Source organism: Styela clava, chromosome 5 (genome assembly GCF_964204865.1).
Source record: "Styela clava chromosome 5, kaStyClav1.hap1.2, whole genome shotgun sequence".
Lineage (NCBI taxonomy): Eukaryota > Metazoa > Chordata > Ascidiacea > Stolidobranchia > Styelidae > Styela > Styela clava.
This window is the reverse complement of record NC_135254.1, coordinates 21330658-21345822: the sequence shown is the minus strand read 5'-3', so window position 1 is coordinate 21345822 and position 15165 is coordinate 21330658. Positions and strand designations below refer to the sequence as shown.

Sequence of the window (15165 nt, the reverse complement as noted above, 5' to 3'; positions counted from 1 at the left end):
ACATCGTGTCCATCTGTGGAAAAGATTGCCATTCAAATGTCGATCGGGCCATACATCCCTATTCCTCACTAACAATTTATAGCATGACGAAAAACTCTTTTTGTATATTACCAGAGGTTCTGCCTATCATTTCCATGTGTTTGAAAACTAAAAATAAAACTGTACATGGTAAACCTAAATAATTATATATACTGTTCAAACAGAGCGAACAAAACAAATTACGGCCTCTCCACGGGGGATAGGATAGAATTTCATGGGAACTAGGAGCAAGTTATTTTATTCAATGTATTTGAAACCAGCTGATGGGCAATAACATAATCAGTGCTATTACCTATTATGAATGTCAGCTGGACGTACCATGCGTTAAATCCGATTTGAACGTGGAATATGAAGTAACTACCAGAACAATATCAACATGAAAACGAATGTTATTGCAGATGTTTGTACAATTAGGCGACATTCACGAACTTTTTTTATATTTCATCATCAATTTTACTTTATGAAAATCAGCCTGGATGCAACAATGTACGATAATCAGTAAACTTTCTCACACATTCATCAACTACATGTTATAGATTGTATATTGAACTCCTTGGTGCATTAACTGTAATATTATTAAATTTGAACGGTAAGGTGACGAAAGACAATTCCGAAACAATTGAAGGTCGGAAATAAACCATTGTGACAAGAAGTAGATGCTACACTCACATGGCCAATTGTGAATAAATATCTGTTTGGCATTGTGAAGAGATTGTCTGCTCAGAGAGAGCAAGGTCATGCCCTACAGACACTGCATGTTGCCAATATGCCGAGTTTGTGGTTTTCGATAATTTATAAATTCAATGCAGCTGTTATTATATTGCGAAACAGGACCGGTCGACAAAAATTAAAATCGGGAAATCCCACTTGAATAATCTTTCTGAGTTTCTGAACTCAGTCTTCAGTAGACTCCAACAGCGAAATTTACGTACTATGCTAGAATTTTCTTTGATGTTCATACTAAATAAAAATCAACTCGAGTCCTCTCCGCACAAATTAATCATAGCTATATTCTGTAGAATATTTATTCAGCACAAATAAACCATATTGTGGAATAAAAACGGCAGCTCAATATTACATCGGCAAGAAAACAAGTTTTATGTAGAAACTTTAATTAAAGCATGAACCATGTCAGTCAAGTACCAGCAGATTTGAGCATTAATAAACACCATATGAAGTGATGGCTGAAATCAGCATATATCGGACACTTTGAATATAATATTTGTCATCACAATCTCTCATAAATTGGTACAACGCTTACGTATTTAGTACAAGCCACTAGAATTAAAATTTTAATCGGAACAATTTCGACAGTGGCTTCTAACTGATGATTACAGAAAACAAAACGTTTTATTCTGGAACCGAAAATTGCTCAAAACTGTTGGTAATTCAAGAAGTTATTTTGGCAGTGTTTCTCAAATAACACATCCTCTGATGCTAGTATTTGGAATTTGAATATCCGCCACTTCATAGTGGAAACTAAGCATATACTTGCTAAAATTCTTAATGGTACAGAAAGTGTGAAGATAGAAAATAGAAACTAAAGACTCTTATTGAAAAAAAACTGCAAACAAAAAATCCATGCACACTGTTTGAAGATTTTGGGCAACAAGTATTATACAGATAGTAAGTCTGCGTCAAGTCCAGGTGAAATATTTGTAAGTTATAACTAATATTACCACGATGTGACTTATTCTGAACCAGAAGGGGGAAGATAAAGAAATCATTTAGGAAGTGGACATCGAATCACCTCGAGTGAATTCGAACGTGTTCTATAGAGTTTTCGTTTGACTAATGTAAAATCCGGCATCAGGTTAAGTGATTTTAGGTTTTTTTGATTAGAGTTAGGTTTATTTCTGTGCGCGTCACAATCTCCTTTACCTGCTTTTAGGGAGGAAGAAAATAATCTTCGAACCCACCATGACCAAGATGTGACAGGAGCAAGGTAAATATACAACTCAAACGTTGGAACCGAATCAGAGTCACATAAATCTAAACAACCCAAGTCCGCACAAGCCACTTGCAGCCTCGAAGCTGCTGATAAACTTGGCAATATTGGGATCGCAGATGATGATAGAGAGTGTTGAAGACGTCGGTGCATGGGCCGTCTGAATTCCGCTGAATCAGCAAACCCACTGTCCGTACTAAAATCCGGTGAAAAACGCTCTGTCAAAGTAGCATCCATATCCGGCAGAAGTCTAAAATCCAATTCGGGTCGCTCAGCATTACTCAAGTGGGTATTTGTCTTTTTTCGCGGCTCCTCCGGCCAGCTTGCACATTTTTCTAATCGTGCGTCAGAAAACACTGGGCCCTCTCCTACTTGTGATGTCATCAACACGCCAGCAATGTCCTCATGAAGCAGGCGTAAGTTGACACAGCAGCCGCGTAAACCGCATGGTTCCGATGAAGCAGTGTCAACGATTTTGTTGGCTAGGCGATGAGGAAGATCAATGGGAAACTTTAACGCAAGACCTTGAAAATAATGAAAGCAATTGTTAGTCTTAATTGCAGCAAAGTTTGTGTTGGATGCGGCTGTAAAACACTCGTGGACTGAAACTGAAAAAGCCAGGTGATCAAATTATTGAAATTATTTTTTCGTTCATTGAGATTTCAAGAAGAAACAATTTAATGAAAAAGATTTCATTATTCGCTATACATTACCTCTGTCTATTCAAGCATAGTGTGTGTGGAGTTAGAAACACATATCGTTTGTAGAAAAATGTCTCAGGGAAAAAAAATCGGGCATTCAAGACATTTTTTGGGGGAAATTTCTCACATAAACGGTACCTACCATGTTCTGAAGCTGATGATTTCAATTTTTCTTCTAAATTCTTCGTTAATATCGAACATTTTCGTCGAACTTCATCTTTCCAAAGATTCCCTGATTTATAAAATAAAATGGAACAATTACGGTAATGTTTGAAAATAAATTATTAAGCGACTAATGGGTTATTGAAATACCGGTCACATTGACGTTGTAGATAATCTTTATCAAGGTAATGAAATGATCGAGCTCGGCAAAACATGTAGATGTATTGCCGGTAATTAATATTAACACAAATTTCTGTCGCGTAATTTTAATTAATTGTTTGTTATTGTCTATACTCAACAAACCTCTAATCGCCAGCATTAATGAATTGAGGGACAGGTTATACCGAAATCGGCGGCTACTGATATCGTATTGTGTGTCTCACACCATGGGGAGAAATTTCGCAACAGCGGCGTTTCTAAGATATAATCGAATTTTTAAAAAATGATCGCAATCGACGCGAAAATTTCGTAATCCTGTTCAATTCAGTTAAATACGTTATATTGCTGTATTGCGTCATTCGACGATGCGACATGTCGGAATCAGTTGTCTGCGTGACGAAAAATAATACATCGCAAATAAAGGCTACTCGGCCGGTCTGATTGATTCCAATTGCTACTAAATTCCACAGGATTTCTGATAGTCTATACTCTATACTGACAATAAAAATGCTTACCGTTTTCTACTAAAATCCCGTCGTATGTACCATTTTCCATGCTGTCTATTTCTACTGGTAATACATCGGAAGAAAGTTCTAAAAATGAGTCAGTTGAAATGTCGTTGTCCCAAAATCCAACATCACTATGTCCACAGTCGCAAAACGAATCAATGTTAGTTGTTTTCCTTGTGCAACGATTTTTGCGCGCCTCCGCTTCTGTAATTTGCTTTCTACGTTGTTGCTTTGTGGGTTTGCGAACGAAAGACGAAATCATTTCGCGAAGAGAAGTTTCGTTCTTCGAAATAGTCTCGCTGGAAGCCATTTCAAGTCTTCAGAGTATGATTCACCGACAAATATAGCAGTAAAGTTAAGCACTAAACACAATACAAAAAGTATGTTCACCGTGAATATTACTCGTTAATCGTTATTTATAAAACAGTAAAACAAGCATTCACACCAACGATCAGGAAACTTGCAAGTAAGTGATATGTTGAAAAAATAGATCTAGAGCGGACCGATATAATTTATACACATACACAAATTACCCTGTACCAAGTATATGCAGATATAAGTACTGATTTATTTCCCTGCTCTAATTACTGTACAACATATGAATAAACTATTATTAGTGTACCGGTATTGTCGATTGCTTTAAATTAGTCTGAACGGAGTGCAACACTGAGACAATCTCGCTATCCGAGGAGTTATATGATTTCGTAAAATGACAATAACGGTACCGTTACCAATCAGGCTACTAAAATACTTCGCGATTCAACTTCACCTTATTTGACCACAATGAAAACGTTTTTCCAACGAGACAGAGCACCAGCTTTCAAATTGACGACTGAACCGGCGAAGGATGCGAGAGATGGTTTATATACTGAACTGCAAACCGGCTGATTAAATAAAAGAAACAAAGGAGAATGCGTCGACGCACGAACGACGAGAGAGAACGAGAAGAGACTAATATTTGTCGCTCCAAATAACTGGTGAAAGAAAGTAAACAATCGAACGTTCTATCTTTATTGTCTGTACTTTTCCGAATTGAGACCTGAAACTCTTTTCGACGTACCTGCGTTGACAAGAGTATCTTAATGTTTTGGACTCTGCTTTTCGGCAAGATTCATCGTGTCCAGCGTTCAAACAAAAACAGGAGCGTTTTAGGTGTTTCGAATTTGCACACTTGTAGCACGAGAGCGATACAGAAGTAATTAAGACGTTCTGAAAGCGCTCGACCAAGTTTGGCCATTAAAACTAAATTTCTAGTTTTCAACATAATTGAAACCAAATATGATAAATGGATATAAAAAATTGAACTCGTCTTTATTTTGTGACCAGTGGATCAGACATAAATAATATCGCCCACTATCTCATTTTGTCAGTATATTGCATGGTGGAACAAGTTGGTCGCCTTCTGTGCATCACGTCACCGCTCGATGAATCGAGTTGGTGGTTTGGAAATAGCAACTAAACAGAATGTCAATATCTGAGCTGTACGTGCGCTTGTGCGTTTCTCAAGCCCGCGATCGAGTTCAACTTCGTTGTGTTTATTCCAAAACTGAATCATATCGCGTATCAACATGTTTTTATTCAATGAAACGTGACTTCAGGAGCAATTTATCAAACTTAATTAGAAAACAGGATTTTCTTGCCAACACCCGAGTTGCAAAGAGCAGGTTATATTTTTATCTTTCAATACCAAAGGATATTTGAGTGCTTCAGCGTCGGTAGAATAAAAATATCCGATCGGGGTGCAAAAACCCTATGTTGTTTCAAAAAGCTAATTCATTAACAATAGAACGCTAGTAGTTTTCACGTAATGGGCGATATATGCTGAGGAGCGATAAAAATAACTACAGGTAGGCAATCTGAAGCAAGAAAATACGATGCATAGCGAGAAATCACACTGCGGGTGACATTTCAAAATAGAAAACGATATCAGCACGCTATCGCTTTAAGGTTAGCGATATCCAGCATTTCCACATCTTTTATCTCAACTTCCCCTCACATGAAAGGCGCTAACGCGATAAAAGTAACGGAAATGATTCCGAAAAAACTATTCTATTTTATCGTGTATAAGATTCCTCCGCAAGTGCGAAATATCGAAGGGAGTTTTATATAACCACAAATTCTTCGACTTTTCAAGTCGGCCTGTGAAAACACGTTTTTGCTCAAAAATAAAACTATTAACTTTACAGTTTTCCTAAACTTCTCCAGCTCTGCTCATGTGACTCAAGAATGTGCTTCACCATACTTAAATTATAACTCCCGGATACGTGCATAGATTCTCGCCAGCCATCTATTTAGACGGAAAACCACCAGCAACTTGACAGAGCAAAGTTATAAATTACTAGAATTTTATTAAATATTCGGAAATACACAATACCCAATGGCATAAAAATGAAATAGTTGTTGAAGTCCAGGCCACAATTTAACTCCAGTTCACGCACAAATACAATTATTTATTTTTGTTAAATTTTATATGTTGAAGTTTTTTATATGTTGAAGTTGAGTTTCCACAAAATGACAACGTAATTAACACGAAGTTTTTCTCACAACTAGAGCAAGATACAAACCAGTTCGAAATATCCCTAGCATTCATTCGCCTTGAAAACCGTTCGCAATATATGCTTGTTTTCAATATTTTCCAACTTCATTAATACAAAGTGTATTCGCTTAACGCTCATTACACAATTCAATTTCATTTTTAAACATGATTGTACATTTTTAAATGTAGCACTTGATTTGAAACTAGTTCAATATTCAGCACCGGAATTCAACTAACGAGTGGAACTGGACACAGCTGGCAATGCTTTTAATGCATGTTAGGCCAGCAAAATGTTTGGTTATTATGCACCAACTATCAGGTATAATAATTGATTTTGTGCCAGCGGGGTCCTCGTAGCGGTCTCTGAAATTGGTAGACGAGATTGAATGAGTAATTCCCGGATATGATGTTATCAGCATCGACAATGTGTTGCTATATAAATTCGTCTTCGTTTTGATCACGACGACATTACCAAAATGGGCACCTAATTAGGAGAAAGAAATATACGGATTAGCTGACTGTTGATACGTTTAATTCCATTTCAAACGGTTACGCCCTTGCATTACTATTGATGAAAATGTCATAGTCGGATAAATTATTTCGTTTCGTTTTTCAAAATTTTCTGAATCGAAGTTTTACGTTGGTACATGGTAAATGCACAAGTGCATAAACTAGGAACCATACGATTGATTTTATCGGTATTTTAGCTCATTTTTATTTTCAAACGTAATGAAAAATGATACTACTGAAAAAAATAACGAAATAAAAAGCAGTTACCATCCGATATAACACTGACACAAATTTTCATGAGACGTAGCTTGCTGTATCAAAAGTTCAACCTGCGTTGGTACATCCAAAGAAGAAACCTCGTTTGCAAAATCACAACCTAAACAGTGGAGTTGAAACATTTATGCATATTCATGACTTGTGGACTTTTCGTTTCAGGCGCTTTGAAATATGAAATCATTTGTGAAATATCTTGGTTTCTTGCAATAGTATAGAGAAAAGATTTAAGATATTTAAAAACAATACGAAATATAACATAAATTTTGACATATTTCTCGATTTTGGTCTTACCACTCCCACCTGGTATAAGAATTACACGGTAAGGCGCGATTGAGGTACGGACAGGTCATTGAATATGAAATCACGGATACAATAGCGAAACAACTTCATTTGGACCTTTTTGGTATACAGCTGACCGACCAGCTGATATTTGTATCCGTTTTCGCGTCCAATGACGATCGTAATTTACCACAGTAGATCAATGATAATTCAAACGAATGGTTCATCATGTTCTGTAATCGATACCAGTGTACTGATAGGTCATTAGGCGGTTCCATTGAAAATTGAAACGCCGGCGTTCAGGGGCAAAATGTATAATTGACTGAAGTCCGCTGGCGTCGCATTGTAAAGTTATATAACGGACAAGAAGGGGCCATTTATAAATTGTACTGAAAAGCGCATTACAGTGTGTGCCGATGCTCGAACATCCTGAAATCGAGGTCTGAGAGAAAGTTCGATAGCAGTTTGCCAGATGCGAACGGACGACGCGAAATCGACGAACACAAGTAAGAGAATAAGAGAAAGAAAGAAATCTCACTCGCTCCTAGGAGGAGCGAAAGATGCGACGATTAGCAGCGAGCTGGGTCGAGCGAGTGCGCAGCAAACAAACGGCGTCTGCGTAATATTATTCTGCTGAGCTGAGGAGTTGTTTCGTCAGCACTTGAAGTTTGACGTTTTCAGTGCTCATAAACTTTGCAACATCGGTTTGATAAGACTGAAAAGACGCACGTTTGTAAGCAAAAGTCCACTAAAATATACCCGCCGAACATCGTTAACTCGCACCAATCTACATTATAAGAGAAAAACACACCACGAGACCCCAGAATCGCAATATCGCAGAAGGTTATGTTAATACAACATATAAAATCAATATTTTCAAGCAAATTCAAGTCTTACCAGTTAATTTGTCTCGTACTCGGTTAATTATAGCGACAGCTTTTTTGTTCAAGACTTCAGGAATCACCGTTTCGCCTTCACTCCCTTAAAATATAGGTTTATAAATTATATGCCTAATGAAAATTCTACGTGAGATTTAGCATTATATTCAATTAATTCACCTGAAATCTTTGGAGGATGTTCAAACATCTGTTCGTGTTGACGAATGTCACCGGCACCGTTCATTCCGTTGGGAACCATATTGTCGGTTTGTTGCGCTGCCGGAACATCGGCAACTCGCCCATTCTTTTCTCCGACATCTAAAAGACGATATTGAATGAAAGAAGTAGATAGAAACGGGATTGTGAGCAACATAGAAAGAAAACTTCTGAACGTATTAGTGACGAGCCCCGTATCGTGTTGATTATGTCGTAATTCAAACAGGTAATTGGTATAGGTAGATGACCCAATAAAAATCTCGAATTTTTCAAAGATGCCAAACTCAGTACAGACAAACTGTCGCCAAAAGCCCAATATATACTAGGGAAAATATTGCTACTTTGTCAACAAAAAAAAAAACACGCAGTGGGAACCATCAATATCACGGGGCAGTGCATGTTAACAGTCGGCCCAAAAATTGTTTCAAGTAGAAAAGAAAAAAATCATCATATCTACTTGCAAATTTGCAACGACACGCATAAATGTCGAAAATTATCGACTGAAATTCCATTCCATATAAAAGTGCATACCGTGCAGAAACAGCGGAAACGAATCTTAATATACAAAATGATTTGTATACAAAAAACTAAATTTATTTGAGGCGGGCTGATAAACTATCGCGTCATAGACTCATTATATCGAAACCGCATCGCAGACTAATTTTAGCATTGATAATATTCATAAACGTAGCAAATCAAACAAGGAGGCATTTATTTATGTTACTTCTATATTGATGATAAAGCGTCAGAAATTTTATTGAATTTATTCGTAAATGTTTATTCATTTTTATTAGGAATTCTTGCTACCGAAAAAAAAACGTCAATCATAAATGTAATTGAATAGTCGATTTCGGCCAGAACCTCATTCCTTTAGTAATTTCACCCAGTTTAAATGATTGAGTTTGTTGTTCATATCGAATGATTGCGATATACCATTAAATTGAGATTACTTTCCTAAAATTTTGTGAATTTGAATTTTACACAGAAAAGAATTCAGACCACGTCGGCAAGATAGATTTATTACGAGAAAATTAGCATGCAAATGTCATAGCACGTCATAGATATGTTTTGGGAGTAAAATATGGAAATTTCTAGATAAGAAATCTACGTTAATACTTTATCTAAATCAGTGTTCATAATTAACACTTACTTTCCACAAGTCTCCAGTTCAACAGAGGATCATACACGAAAGCCTCTAATACCGTCATTACGCTTTCTCGGTGCTGACGCAGCACGGACATAACGACGTGACATGTGTTTCGATAGTTTCCCTCTATTCCAGTAACCTGTAAAAAAAAATTCAGTATGAAGGAATGGTTCGTTGTCGATCTCGGACGGATATAACTCCCAATACAAATATTACGGCTATATAGGACATTACACAAAAATATCAATGAATGCTTTCGGAATTCTTCTCACTTCCCCTTACTTCCCAATAGGGAATCAGATGTCATCCCACCAATTAATTTTTTCGGACTATAATTATCACCTTTTATGCATTGTGAGTTGTGACTAACCAGTGAAATCAAATTTACCACTCGAAATTTCGCACAAATAGCATGATTTTAGTTTAAAATGAATATAGAATATCGGAAAACTATCTAGGTGTTATTTATATCAGTCTTCCTATACATGACTCGTTTTGAGAAACAAATTTTACATTATAAATTGCAAAAAATACTCGGAGCCCAGCCAAGTTACCTCAATGACGGAACGTTGTAAAATAAGTATCATGCTTGGTACAATACAAAATTGATAATTAACTGAAAATGGGCCGAAGAATTGAAAACAGCCATTAAAGCACTATTTGTTTGAACGATCTAAGTCAACTTATTTATAATTAGTAATATTTTGGTCAATTCTCCGACATCACGTGATTAACAAAATAATAGAAACCATTCATGTAATATGCAAAACGCCAGATGTTGGTACGATGTCGACATAAGAATGGCGGACACCAATCTCTATAATCTGTCAATACCCGGAATTTCGTTGGATAATTCTGGATGAGTGATAAATCTTCGAGAAACGGAAATTTGAAATTTCTGGGTAAAATTGTGCACGACTCATCATCTTTAAAAAGTGTCTTCGATGGCGAGCAGTAAATAATATAATTGTATCCGCACTACCCAGTGTCAATCGACGGTTGTCATGTCATTTCTACCATCATTTTCATAGTGAGACTCATCTCTGACGAGATCATGTTTTTTTGATATATACGGTACGTAAATCGATCAGAGATCGAACAAATATGACTGAAAATCAAAATTTTGTAGTTGTGGCGCGAGCGCTGTTGTGAGGAATATTAGAAGATAAATCTTGAATTGCATTTGGTATTAATGAAATCTGGTAATGAATAATCACTCAGCACCGACTCATTTGCGTCAGAAATATCCACATAGAGGTATGCAGCAATATCGCATAGCTTCTCTATTCGTCAAAACAACAACATCGGGAGGCTTATTGACGACTAAACCCGATCGAACCGCATCAGCGTCGAGCAGATTTAATGATGGCGGAGACCGACCGGCAAATTGCGATCGATGGTCGTAAAGCCGTAATTGACGGCGGTAGGATTTCGCAATACCGAAGCAATCAGTTATGTATTTGTCTATTGGGCCATGTATGTCACACATAACAGCAGGATACTACACTTTCACTGAATGCCTGATACTGCTATACCCGACAGAAATAACTTTCATTTCAGTTGATTTCATACAAGGACCATACATAAATTGAAGAAAATTGTATATCTCGTTGTTCTTGGCGAAATAATAATGAATATCAGGGCATACGATAGAAATTGTGATTTATAAGTTGGGATGTCAGGATTTGAACTTTGACAAAATGGAAAATAAATTTTGGTGATATGATAAATGGTGGAGAATACCATAGATCATAGGTTGGCAGGGTTTTTGAACCATGGGCCAACAATTTTGCCCACCAATCTGGCGGGCCATGTAAGTGTGACGTAAAAAGTTACATTTTATGGACAATATTTACAGTGTTACAAAGCAAAAGTGGAAAACAATATGCCTCGTGCGAAAACTAAATTAACCCGCGATCTCAACAAATTCCTTGAGCTATTTTTAGCTAAAACATCAAAATTTGGGTTCAGTTTGGTTGTAGCAGCATAAGTCGGGCCAGATTGAATTACCCAACAGGTCGAATTTGGCCCGCGGGCTGTTCTTTGCCCCTGTCTGCTATGAATGCTTGAACAAAACAGGACATACCTGGTCGTGAGACCAACATAGTACTGTATACTTATGACTCCAGAAATAGATTATTATTGACAAGTACGTCCAATGACTTAATGCCATTAATAGCGTTAGTATTTGTATCACAAAATTATCAATAGAATCTCCACCTCGACAATAAAGAATCAAAAATGTTCTCACCTCCATAGCGTTTGTTAACATTCTTGTCAATCTGAAAGGAATTTTCTCTGGGAACTTTTCTCTCGCCATAGCAACCTACGTGAAAAATACATTTATTTGCTTGCTTTGCATTTTTTTTTCGTCCAAACATAAGTAATAATATTCTTACATACCTCAAAACAATCTCCAAAATCAATGTGAAGTACTTTTCCGCTAACCCGATCCAACATCAAATTACTGGGATGACGATCACCGAGCCCAAGTACGTGACCTACCATTGACATGACTGCCAATGACCGAGTGTAATTCGTTCGTCTGTCGAACCATATCTGGAATGAACATTTGTATATATTTTCATATAATTTTGGTTTGAAGTGACTTGTCTAGTGCTGATGAGTGGTGACGCAAGCTTTCGTAAGAAAAAGCTTGTTGTTTGGCTCGTTGCACATGGATATTGAGGCAATTTAAATTGGTATGGACGTTCCAAGAAACAAAGGGAGATTTAATACTTGATCTTCGCGAGAAATGTTTTGACAGGGATGTCTTACGAACTCCATATTATCAGCAAATAGCACACTTTACCCTAATTGTTTTGGCTTTTTATTTCACTTAATGCTGCTTCAAGTAGGTGATAGCTGACCAATGACCAATACTATAAGTGGACAAGTACTCGTTGTCTGCAAAGCGATAGGACAAGCGATGTTATAGAAATTAGAGCCATGTTGTTGAAAAGACGAACAGTGATAAATTCAATGAAAATCGGACCAGAAAAACTAAAATCGAGTTAACCATATAGTGGTGCCTACAGCCGCATGTTCTGTGTATCGCATATACCGGTATTTATAGCTCATATGATTAGCATAGCATCGATAAATTTTGCGCAATATTGGACTACTGAGCAAAATAGATTGCAGCCTGAGATTTGTAAACCCACAAAGACGGTTGTCGATTTAACTAGCATGAAGGTCCTAAAAATATCTACACACCTATTTTACTATTATATATGTCTTGTTGCACACTGTCGTCAACTATGACTATTTTACTCGTCATCGAAATTTTTTTTGATTTATAAAATATAAATAGTTAGGTATGGGTTTGCTTTCCTCGCTGGATTTTACAAACACAAAGAAGGTACAAGATTGGTGAGTATCATCGTCGCCGATGTTATCTGTTAATTGGTCATTTTGCCCGGTTGTTTATAAAAATTGCGAAATTTGAACCGCATTCAAACCATCGCACCAATTATGAAAGAACTACTTAGACGATGATTACCGGATGTCGTTCGCATAATTATTGAAAAACCATAACCTACTTTTCAATGCGTTTTAATTAGTTATGTGTATTTAGCGATATTAAATTGGGTCGAAAGACAGACGTGTTCACGCATGATCTCTACCATAAATCGCACTTTTATGCGCTATTTGTAGCTGGCCTGTGCATTATCCGTTGCTGGTAACTGGGCGTGGAAAATGAGCGTTTAATTTGCGATTTGCATGTGTTTTGTTTGAGGGACCTACTTCTCCGTTTGACGACGCTAACGCTGTTTATTTTTCCGTCGACGACGTCGCTGACCACGTAAGTCGTAACGGTAGATACGTCACAAGCATCCCGCATGGTCAGGCGAAAAAAAGTTTTATTCCGCAAAAACACAGAAATAGGGCGGAATATTATAGATTTGCATGAATAACTTGCAAATATATAAGACAAACCATGCGCGGTTAATTGCTTCAAAAAAAGAGAAAAAACATTGAAGAAATACCTCAGAACTTGGACTTTTCAGCCACAGTAATTTCGCAAGATCGTCGCCTGCAGTATTGTTGACGGCATGCTCAAACACTTCGACTTTTTGCATTAACGTCAGATGATCGTAGTCAGGAGCCATCTGAACAAAAAGGCAAAATAACATCGTCACACTCAATCCACCGCCTTCTATTTTGTGCACCGAAACCCCCCATAAACTGTACATATACTGACGTAAAAGAGCGACGTATACTAAATTTAGTCAAAATTCCACTGAGAAAAATGGATTTTCCTGTATGAAACCCTTCAAGCAATACCATATTCAAAAAAAGGCCACAAACCCGCAACATAATCCTGTGCTCAATGTTAATTAAGATCTTCTTCTTATCTCGGTAATCACGAATAAGAGCGTGTAATGTGTCGCAATGTGGAACCCATCCTATAAGTCCTGAGTTTGTTGATAACGGTATGACAGCGTAACGTTGAATGCTGAAAAATGTAACGTTGAATGCTGAAAAATTTTAAAACAATTTTACGTCATAGATCATGAGATATCAACATGATTTATGCTACCGTAAACCCAGTACATGTAACTTACGTACATAACTTTCATAAAAGGGTACGCGAATACAAATTTACTCAAAATCCGTCTTTAGGCGTCAATAAGTGAACTAGTTAAAGTGTATAATTCAATAGTACTAGTACAACCAAAAATGTAATAACGTGAAAAGATGGGACATTCAATGAATATGCGCATATCCACAATCAAGGCCAAATTGTCAAGAACATACCGAATCGGTATTTTAGCCAGTCAACAAAATCGATTCCAATTTGCATTGCAAAACGCACGTAATCATTTCAAGCTATCCCACCACACTCGTCAATGTTATATTATCCGCCGTTGTTGAAACATGCGATTGAAGTTTTGTGAGAATGCTGACGTTTTATGAATTTCCGCGAACGACATTGGCACGTCAGCAATACGAGAACATTGATTATGACTGTCTGAGTCACATTTGTTAGTCTGTACTGTTGTTTATCTTATAAACATGAACTTACATCTTAATATATTGTGAGATTATATATATTTCCTATCTTGAATTAACTGAAAACCTGGTGGTCTAAGATCACGTGATTGTCAGAGATCCCTAAACTAACCAAACGTCGCTCAATTTACACATGGCCGGTAAATTAGGATTGCGAATGACCTTGTGACATATTTCAGTAGAGGTGTGAAGATGTGTCGCCGGTTCTCGACGAATCAGACTAAAAAGGTACACGTGACTGCGGCGAGATTGTGCCTTGAAGCTAAACATGTGACTTGTTACATGTAGGTGAATGAAATCATGGAAGCGCTCATTAATCATAAAAAGGAAATAACAGTTTACTTTATAATAAGGAGAATCGAAATGAAAATAACGAAAACGCAAGAATCGACCTCAATTTTTAATGTTTATATCACAAGATGAGCAATAAATTAAGATTCCTATATTTAGCGTATGGCGTATGCGATGTAACATATTTGGTAACGTGATGGCAGATTGACAATTTTCGTATCAATTTCTCCAAAATCCTCCCCCCCCCTCCCTACAAAAAAATAAACACTTCAGGTGTTTAGAGATAAGAAAGTACTTTACACATACTGAAAGTAAAAAACTCAGTTTATTAATTATATCCAAAACAAGCTGTTCATACAGTCGGTTTCAAAATTTGCCCGATAATTAGGCATAACAAACTCCCAGTATATCGATTCTCCGAATATTACACACACCCTCTTTTTTTACAATAAGCTGATTCGAATCCAAATTCCACAACAGGAAATGTGCGAAAGATAT

General features: G+C 36.9%; 2 protein-coding genes across 2 annotated transcripts in view; both read right to left on the bottom strand.

The window, feature by feature from the left end:
- Positions 1 to 1041: 1041 nt before the first annotated feature.
- LOC144422757 (uncharacterized) lies at positions 1042 to 4342 on the bottom strand. Its single transcript, XM_078112525.1, has 3 exons — positions 3525 to 4342; positions 2831 to 2920; positions 1042 to 2511 (listed from the first exon to the last, which is right to left on the bottom strand). Exons 1-3 carry the CDS (start codon positions 3826 to 3828, stop codon positions 1763 to 1765), a joined length of 1143 nt encoding a protein of 380 aa, XP_077968651.1. The 5' UTR covers positions 3829 to 4342; the 3' UTR covers positions 1042 to 1762.
- A 1447-nt stretch (positions 4343 to 5789) lies between these two features.
- LOC120344265 (serine/threonine-protein kinase mTOR-like) overlaps positions 5790 to 15165 on the bottom strand; it is a 59565-nt gene continuing 50189 nt past the window's right edge. Inside the window, exons 52-60 of the mRNA XM_039413391.2 lie at positions 13672 to 13819; positions 13350 to 13472; positions 11764 to 11919; positions 11612 to 11686; positions 9364 to 9499; positions 8178 to 8315; positions 8017 to 8100; positions 6832 to 6940; positions 5790 to 6538 (exon numbers count right to left, since the gene is read on the bottom strand). Of these exons, the coding sequence (XP_039269325.2) occupies positions 6523 to 6538; positions 6832 to 6940; positions 8017 to 8100; positions 8178 to 8315; positions 9364 to 9499; positions 11612 to 11686; positions 11764 to 11919; positions 13350 to 13472; positions 13672 to 13819 (985 nt within the window). The 3' untranslated portion in view covers positions 5790 to 6522. The remainder of the gene's footprint in view (positions 6539 to 6831; positions 6941 to 8016; positions 8101 to 8177; positions 8316 to 9363; positions 9500 to 11611; positions 11687 to 11763; positions 11920 to 13349; positions 13473 to 13671; positions 13820 to 15165) is intronic.

Bases quoted from the DNA above. Each gene is read 5' to 3' on its own strand.
- LOC144422757 (XM_078112525.1), bottom strand. From the start codon at position 3,828: ATGGCTTCCAGCGAGACTATTTCGAAGAACGAAACTTCTCTTCGCGAA. The intron at 2,921-3,524 runs GTAAGCATTTTT...TTTATAAATCAG, and splicing joins CGGGATTTTAGTAGAAAACG to GGAATCTTTGGAAAGATGAA. The intron at 2,512-2,830 runs GTAGGTACCGTT...ATTATTTTCAAG, and splicing joins ATCATCAGCTTCAGAACATG to GTCTTGCGTTAAAGTTTCCC.